Genomic DNA, 9,053 nt, shown 5'->3' on the forward strand with positions numbered 1-9,053 from the left:
TTCACTTCCAGCCAGAGAAGCATGGGATGCCAGAACTGGGTGGGGAAACAGGCTTAGCAAGAGGAAGGTCCATCTGAGGGGATTCAACAGTGCTCCCTGAGCGCACACCGCCTGCCACCAAGCCAGGCTCGGACTTGCAGGGATAGGCTGCTCCGCCCAGCCTGCTCCACTGTGTGTGGTTTTCAGGGGTTTCCAGTTCTCCTAACTCTGAGACAAAGCCCATCTCCCAATAACTTCTCTGTTTGATCTAAAGCCCACCCAGGGGGCCCACAGCCCACCGTGCTCCTCTTGTCCTAGGACAGGGTCTGAGATGGGACCCTCACAGAGGCCTGCTCTCTTTGCCTGACAAGCCTTTGGCCACGTTAGCAATGACATTTGGTGTGTTGGTTCTTGCTTTCCAGAGTACGTGCTTACTCTGGAGCCCATTTTACAGGTGGTAATGGTTGGGGCAGAAGGATTAGCCTGGGGTCACACTGTCAACCAGTGACAACATTGGGGTCAGAACATTTCCGCAGTTTCCTCATTTGCAGCCCAGGACTCCCTGGGCTGAGATCTGGGCTGCCTCCCCTCCTGTTGGACCATAGATAGAACCTGGGGTGGCAATGGGGGGGTGTCCTTCGGTGATGCCCAGGTGCCCAGTGGCCCCTGCCTTGTGCCTGAGCCAGGCCAGAGCTTCCATGGACAAGGTCCATGCGTCCATGCCCTCTCCTCCACCTCTTCTTCCTTGCGCCCTACCAGCCCCCAGAGGGAGCACTTGGAAAGGCCCCTCTGGCACCCAGCGGCTGCCTGAGTCTGCGCCCTCTTCCTCCCCTGCCCCCACAAAGGCCAGCACTCACGTGTGGCCCCCAGGCCGGTCCTCCCTGCTGAGCATTCCCTCTTTCTCCATCAGCATCTGCCGGAAAGTCCTGACCTTCTGCCGGGTCTCCTCCTCTGAGTACCTGTGGGGACACAGGGAAGGTGAGGGCTGCTCTCTTGGCTGTGGTTCCCTCTCCGCCTGCCCCCCTCCCAAGTGCACTTTCCAGCTTGCAATGACCTGTCCACAATCACACCACCAAGCAAGGCTGGGGGAGGTCAAGGCCTACCCATTTTGCACCAAACCAGCCAACTAACAAACTGTACAAACAAACAAACAACCAGCCAAACAAACAAATACATTTCTTCTTTTTAGGAAGAGTTGTTCCCAGAGGTGGGGAGACTGACCAGGTGAGGGTGTGTCCTTCCTCCTGGCCCTCCTCCACCCTCAGGGCCAGCCTCCCTCCCACATCCAGGCTGCAGTCACTCTCTGGACACATTTTAGGGGAGAAGTGAGAATCTTGGCCTTGACACACACATGGCCTTTTCTGCTTTCCTGGCCTCAAGCACATCTGATCCTCAATAGACTTGGGAGGTCCTCAGAGCATCCCCACCTCTGCCAGATCAAGGCTGCCAAGTGGCTTGCCTGGGATCCCAGTGCTAGATCCATTGCTTCCCGGCTTGGGCTGGGTGATGGAGGAAGCCTGGGCCTGGAATGGAAGCTCCTGACTTCTCTCCTCCCCTCTCCTTCCCTCCCTGAGCCTAGTCTCAGGCTGGGGACCAAAGTCCAGAATTATCTACTCCTTGTCCTTGCTCCCACACCCTGGGGTCAGTCGTCATTCTCTCCCACTGCACCACTGTGACAGCTGCTGCCCAGGCCTGCCAGCTCCTCTGGCATTTCCCTCTCCGGCCTGTGTCCATGCTGCCACCCGGGGGCAGGGGTGAGGGGAGGTCTGCGCTCACCCAGCCCCTTGCTTGTGCCTGGCAAGCAGCAGGGCTCCAGTGTCTGTTGCTGTATGAATCTTAGGATCCTAGACCCCTCAGTCTCTCCTTCCTGGGCTGAAGCTGATTGTCCTCTACAGAAAACATGTGGCAAAATAGGAACGGGGGTCCTGTCTTGTCTCTGTCATCTGCTCACCATCCACTCTCTGTCCACACAGCAGCCCAGCCCTCCCCCCTCAGCTTGTCCATGAAAATGGTACATTGTTCCCTCTTAGGGACCCCATCTCTTGTCTCCCTCCTTCTCTCCTCCCTCCTTTCCTCTCCTCCTTCAATGAGCACTTGCAGATTGACTCAGCCTCTTTGGAGAGCGATTTGGCAGTTCTCTTCAAAAGCCTTAAAAAATGAACACATCCTTTGACTCGTAAATTAACTTCCAGGTTTACTCGGTTGAAATAATCACGGCTGAGCACAAAGATGTGACTCATGGCATGTTTACAGCAGGATGGATACCCCGACCAGGTGAGGTGCCAACATTTGTGTTTCCATAGCAACCTGTCCCTCCTGGATCCTGGCAGGTGGTTCATGCACTAGTCATTATCTGTTGACTCCTCTGTATCCTGCCCTGGCCTGGGAGTTCCCTGAGGGCAGAGACCTTGTCTGTCTGGATGGCCATTGTGTCCCCAGCACCTGGCACCTTGCCTGCCACATGTGGCATCCAAAATTTTTTGACAAATGAGTGACTGGGGCTGGAGAGGCATTGAAGAGTTTGAAGGTTGGATTTTCATTCTGGAAAGATGGCTCTGGTGGCCATGTGGCTGGAGGAGAGTGACCTGGAGGCAGGGAGGCTGGCATTGGGCCACTGCAGGGGTTCATGCAGAAGTCAGTGCAGTCAGAGCTAGAGAGTGGGACCGATTGAATATGTCAGGGGGTTAGATGAGGAGCACTCCCTGCTTCTTAACCAGGTGTCCCCTGACCCCCAGCTAGGGTCTGTCCCCTTGCAGCTTCAGGCACCATGTGGCCCACCATAGGCAGGATTGAGTCCTGCCTGGCAGGGGGAGGGGACCATAGCTTCCAACCCCCCACCCTCACTGCAAGGGTGGGTGTGCGTATGGCTCAGGCCATGCTGTGCTGACACCCCTAGCCCAGCGTCACCAAGCTCTGGGTCTCAGCTCATAAGTGTCCGCCTCAGTCCGTGTTTAGCTTCAGGCCTGGGCATTTGGCTGGAGGTCCCTTGGCCTTGCTTGGTGGGCAGCGCAGAGCCCTCAGTTGGCTGGGCTGGCCTGCTGCCCAGGAAAAAGGGGTGATGGCCCCTTTCTGAGCAGTGGAGGCACAGAGGAACTGCTCCTGTCTCAACTTCTCCTCAGGAGACCAGCTTGTTATTGACCCAAGAACACACAAAACAGCACAGGCCCATCAACACTGCCCAGCCCCTGACTCATAGACCCTTGGGAGGGAGACACAGGCTGGCTGAGCCATTGGCATGGGGCCCTGGACCTGGCGGGGTCAGGGAGCAGATGGCCCAAGAGCAAGGCTGGGCCAGATCTCCAGTTGGACAGGAGGGGCTTCAGGCCGGGGTCCCGGCCCCCACGCCTGGGGTATTATAGAGCACATGAGGCTGGGAGGTGGGAGCAAAGCCCAGGGTTTCATGTGCCCAGGGCAGGACATGTGCAGGGACTCAGGGCTCAACACAGAGCCGGTAGCCTAAGGCAAGCTGACTGACCCCAGCACCTGCAGCTGGGGCTGGGTGCTGGGTGAAGCAACTCGGAGGCTTGGGGAGGACCCCCCTGTGCCCCAGGGCATCTTGCTGGGAGAAGCTGCGGACCCAGGATGACATCTGGTTATTGGGTAAAGCGGTCTCAAGTGCGACCACCAGCTTCAAGTCTCCCCTCCCCTAGTATCTCTTGAGGTCAACCCTCAGCTGAGGCCACATGGGACAGTGACTGAGGGGCGAGGCAGGAGAGCCCGGCAGTGCTGTTTATGAATCGGGCACCCCCAGGTCCTGGCTCTGACCTTGGACGAGTCCATACGCTTCTCTCAGCCTTAGCCTCTACATCTGTGAAATGGACTCCTAACCTGCCTTTCACAGTTGTCATAAGGGTTAGGGGAGATGATGCATATAAAGCACGTTGCGCATCCCTGGCACACAGTAGGTGCTCAATAACTGGTACTGATGGAGCATTATTTGTCCCAGAGCAGTGGGGACAGAAGGTCTTGTCGTCCCAGGCTCCTTGCCTTTCTCCACCCAGACACCTGCCAGGTGAGCGTGGTCCCAGGTCAAGAATCACCTGGGCCTCTTCTCTCTGCCCCCTCTGGAGGCGAAGGTCGAGATGGAGAGGGAGGCTGTAGTGGATGGAGGCGGCATTTCCTGCCAACAGAAGGCCAGGGAGGAGGACCGGCTGGCTAAAAGTCAGGGCCTTGGACAGGGGAGGGAAGGATAGAGGGCAGTGATGTCTGTCTCAGTGCTCCAGCCTCCTGGCTCAGATGCCCCCCAGCCAGTCTGGCTCCCTTATCCCCACTCCACTCTATGGGAAGGACGTGCCAAATTCATTGTTGCTTTAGGAACTTCCTAGCTCGCCCTCTGGGGCTGGGGTGAGGGGATGCTGCATTTTAAAAGAGGTGCCCAGAGTGGAAAATGTTTACTTCTGCCTGTCCTCGCCCAGATGCAGCACTTCCTAGCGAGTCACTTCCTGGTCATTAATTTGATCTTCACTGCAGCTCGGGGTGGGGGTGGGGCGGGGCGGCCTTCCTATTCCCATTTTACAGATGAGGAAACAGAACAGGGAGAGGCGAGGCTCAGAGCTCCCAGCCCAGCTGCTCCAGAGCTGGCGCGGGAGCTGTCCAGCATCACGTCCAGCCGTCCGGGGGCTCTGTCCCCGGCCCCGCGGTGATCGCTGGCTGCACGCAGAGGCTGCCCAGGGAAGGCGACTCCAAACGCAGCATCAATCACCAGCGAATTAGCCGCCATCCATCAATATTAAGGGAGGGATTGCCTTTTAATGGGGCCAAAGAAGGTGTGTTCCTGTGACTAGTGGGAATATTTGTCAAATGCCTCAGAACCTGGTAAATAAATGCGAATGAACCAGTGTTTCTAGAAATGGATATTAATGACTGGATTTTATAAGAGGGCAAGGGTCCCTAGTATTTGTGGAGCCCTTTCTCGGGACTGGCGGGGGTGGGGGAGCCCTGTATGTGCCTGAGTCCACAGGACTCAGGACAACTCTCTATTTTATAGGCGAGGAACTGTGGCTTGCCCAAGGTCACAGGCCAGGGCTGGAAGTCTGGATTGTTGGGTTTCAGAGTGGCTGTGCCCTCCATTGACCAGGCTGCACTAAGGGATGGGGAAGGGAGGGGGATGGTAATTTGTGGGATATTCAGGCCTAAGGACCACTTCCAGCCAGGGCTTGGGTGGGGGAAGGGGCCCTGAGTGAACATCCTGAGACCTAGTGGGTGCTTCCCAGAGGCATGGGTCCTTGATGTCGGGCGACTGACACCAAGGACATGGCCAAATGCTAGCTCCCTCTGCCTGAGGCTGCCCTCATCTGATAATGACCCTCCCATGAGCAGTGAGGGGCTGGGGGCTTATGGAGGAGGAGGAGATTCAGCCAGGGGGAGGAGGCTTGGGGAGGGAGAGAGGTGCCATGAAGGAGGGCCCTTGGGAGTTCCCTGAAAGGATGGGACTCTGCGAAGGGGAGGGCTTTCAGAAGGAAGGTTCTGTGAAGAGGAGGGGGCTTACTGAGGGGAGATGGACTCAGGAAGGGGGTGGGGCTCTGTGAGGGGAAGGGGGTAGTTTCTGAGAATAAAGCACAGAGGGCTGGCCCTCTTCTGTCCCAGTCATCTGTCCTGTTCTCCAACCACGCCCACCTGCCCACACTCCCTCCCCACCTGGAGGCCCCCAACTCAGCAGGATTTGGTATAATTAAGGTCTGGGCCTCTCTCTGTAGGAGGACACTTCGCTCTGCCCCTGCTCAACCCTGCCCCTGGGATCTTGTTTCCTTTGCCCACACCCACAGCTCATCAAACCTGTTTTCACTGCCAGCCGGAGGCCTCCTTTCTCTCTGTGTTCAGCAGCATTCCATCTATCCACCCTTTTCCACAGGGACCCTCCCCACCTCCAACCTGGTCCCCAGCTGGAGGTGAACACCAAGTCCCTGTGCCCCATTCTTTTTCTTACAAGCGGCCCTGCCTGGCAGCCCACTGGGGACCCTGGATCCTGGCCTAGCCTTGGCCCTGCCTTCCTGATGGCCTTAGGCCCGTGACTGTCTCTGTCTGAGCCTCAGTGTCTTCCTGGGCTCCACAGGGATTGTGAGCCATGTCTTGGCTGCTTCCTGGGAAGCCCAGGAGGCCTGAAGGGACAGACAAAGGTGTGGCTTGGAAGGACCGTTGTGCATAGGCTGTCGGCCCTGATGTGGCTCCAGGCCCCACTGCACTGAGCATTCCTGGCACTGACAGTGCCAGTCTGATGAGTGGGCCTTGCTCCCCACTTCGACTCCCTCAACAGGCAGCCCACTGGTTTCAAAGTATTGCGGGCAGACGCTAAAGGGAGCCTTGGGACCACCAGCTTTCCTTGGAGCTGCAAAATGGGAATGGTTTTGTACTCTGTTTCTTTGCCTCCAGCTCCATGTGTGAGAGCTGTCCTGTCTCCACTGGACTTTCAGGGGAGGTCCCTAAACCCTTACTGACTGGTCAGTGCACAACCCCTCCTTCTCAGCCTGACGAACTCCTACTCATCCTTCAAGGCCCATTCAAATGTCTTCTCTCAGAATCTCTCCTCTGAGCTCCTGAAGCACTTGGCCCTCTCCTGTCCTGTCCTGCAACCATGATTCTAATCTGTCTTATGGTGGAGCTGGCTGTTAACATACTTGTTTTCCTTCTGAGATGGGGAGGGAATACGGAAGTGGGGGTCGGTCTTTGAGGAAGTGACTCCAATCCGGCTCTGGGGCCCAGCATTGCCCAGCACAGTATCCGGCACACTGCGTGCCTCTGTGACTGCTTCTGGACTAGACGGCGGGAGCCTAAGCTTGCGGTGTGGCTGCGCTGGGAGCCTGCACGTGGAGTCGGCCCATTGTGCTTTCTTGCCTGGCTGCCACACCTGCTTGGCCGAGTCCAGGAAGCTTGACCCACCCATATTACAGAAGGAAAAACCGAGGCCTTGAGTTGCCATTGATGTTGCCATGCCTCTCTCCCCCACTGGACTGGATGTTTCTGGAAGGCATGGACTGTGTCTCCTTGGTTTCTGTGAATCTGAGCCCAGTTCAGAGTTTGACAAAGAGCAGGCGTTCAAGACAGCTTATTGGTTGAATAAACAAGGTTCGGCTGACCTTGCCCCCGTTCCACCCGGACTGGTTCAGGCTCGGCGCGTTGCCTGACTCGGCTCCGGGAACCCGACGCTCGCCCGGCCCGGCCCCGCCCCGCCCCGCGGCCGGCTCACCCCTGCTCCTCCATCATCTCCTGCAGCTCCATGCACTTGAGCTCCACGCGCCGCTTGCGCTCGTGGTCCAGGATCTCGCGGTGCGCGCGCTTCACCAGGCCCGGCTCGGCGGCGCGCAGCTCCTCCTCGGCCCGCGGCCAGGCCCCCGAGGAGGCGCCGGGCTGCGGGAAGCCGTTGGCCGCGTCGGGCGGGGACGGCATGCTGGCCGCCCCGTTGTTCACGGTGGAGGACATGGCGGCTGGCCCCGGAGCCGCTGGCCTCGGCCCTGCGGGACAGACACAGACACCAGGCGGGATGGTCACCTCTCGGTCACCTGCTAAGCTCCTCTCTGCGCGGGTTAATCCTGGAGATTTAAAGGCCCACGCATGGCTCTAATACGCTTCTTCTCAGCTGCGGAGGGGGCGGCCGGCAGATTCGCACCTTTGGGTCACAGCTCAGGGCAGGAGGGGGGCCCAGACACTGGACTTTCCCCGTCTGCAAGGCGGGTGGATGCAGGCGGGACTTGATGGCCTCTGAGGGCTCTTGGCTTGGAATGGAGTCATCTCCAGGGACTTAGTAACCGCCTAGGGCTGCCCTCTCTGCCTTGTTCCAGTTCCGGAGCCTGAACGTCTAGTCCCTGCTTACACGCCTGCTTGCAACTACCAGGCAACCAGATGCATCTCTGGGGAAATTTTTCTTTTTCTTTTTTTTTTCAGGCTTGGTTTAAATCCCCTCTTCCCCCCAAGCCCTGATTGTCCTGGCTCTGGCCTGTGGGGTCACAGACGGCACATGCTCCTGCCTCCCGGTCTCTCCAGGGGCAGCCCTGCAGAGATGGGAGAATGGTGCCTCCTCCAGGCTCCAGTCCATTCCCTCCACAGATGCAGTTTTCAGTTCCCACTTTGATCCGGCCAACTTTTCCAAAGCCGACATTCCAGATGGGGGCCTGATTCAGACAGAAGCCCACAAGTCTGTCCCCTCATTTGTTCTGGAAACACTGCTTCTGAGGATGTGACCAAAAGTGGCACTGACATTAGCTTTCCAGACAGCCACCACCTCCTGCAGGCTCAGGGTGATTGGGAGTCAGCATGGCTTGGGAGGTAAGCAGCCCTGGCTCCATGCTAGGCTCAAAGTAGAGCATGTGCCTGCACGCATGTGCACACACATGCATACACACCAAGGACCTATCTTGACAGAAGGGAGGCACCTCCCGAGCTATTTCCATTTCCTTTCTCCAAGGCTCTGCTAGTTGCTAAGCAACAGAGAGGCCTCCTTCCCAGGGAGTGGGATTGGAGGGAGGGAAGGGGCAGAGGGAGGTGGGAAGAGAAGAAGGGATGGGTATGTCTGGACATCCTGTTTGGGGAGTTCCCTGCCATACAACCCCCCAACTACACACTCGCTTCACTCAACACGCACTGGCCTCAGAGTGATGGAGGTAGGGGGTGTTCAGAGCCACAAAGACTGGAAGGCAGAGAAGAGAGAGGGAGACCATGAGAGGCACAAGAGTTTCTGAAGGGGACAGAGTGAGAGGCAGTGACAGTGGTGATGAGAACATAAGCTCCTTTCATATGTCCATCCTCCTAAATCCCAAGTGCCTGGGTTCTAGGCAAGGCTCCTCCATTCTTTGCTGTGTGACCCCGAGGGCGTCACTGACTCTCTCTGAGCCCCACCTGTGCCTGGGAGCATCATCCAGACTCTTCAGGAGAGGAGGGCTCTTGAGGGTTTACAGACCAAAGCCGTTCCTCTAACCTCTCTCTCCACCCCTAAACCCTGTTGGCTTCCCACCTCTGTCCCAGCCCAGCCCTGCACCTTGGCTCCACCAGGGTTTCTCCTGGATTGCCCCACAAGCATCACCCACTCACCAATCCCCACACAGAGCTCTGGGAGCCCTGCTCCCCCCACTCCCCCGCCTCGG

At 57.7% G+C, this 9,053-nt stretch overlaps 1 protein-coding gene across 1 annotated transcript in view; it reads right to left on the minus strand.

Moving 5' to 3' along the window:
- The window catches only part of SRRM3 (serine/arginine repetitive matrix 3), a 34,906-nt gene extending 27,511 nt beyond the window's left edge, over positions 1 to 7,395 (minus strand). The window contains exons 1-2 of the mRNA XM_087417717.1: positions 7,163 to 7,395; positions 837 to 938 (exon numbers count right to left, since the gene is read on the minus strand). Coding sequence (XP_087273843.1) covers positions 837 to 938; positions 7,163 to 7,395 — 335 coding nt within the window. The remainder of the gene's footprint in view (positions 1 to 836; positions 939 to 7,162) is intronic.
- Between the last annotated feature and the right edge of the window lie 1,658 nt (positions 7,396 to 9,053).

Source organism: Ceratotherium simum, chromosome 26 (assembly GCF_057802395.1).
Source record: "Ceratotherium simum simum isolate JZ-2026a chromosome 26, ASM5780239v1, whole genome shotgun sequence".
In the NCBI taxonomy this organism is placed as follows: domain Eukaryota; kingdom Metazoa; phylum Chordata; class Mammalia; order Perissodactyla; family Rhinocerotidae; genus Ceratotherium; species Ceratotherium simum.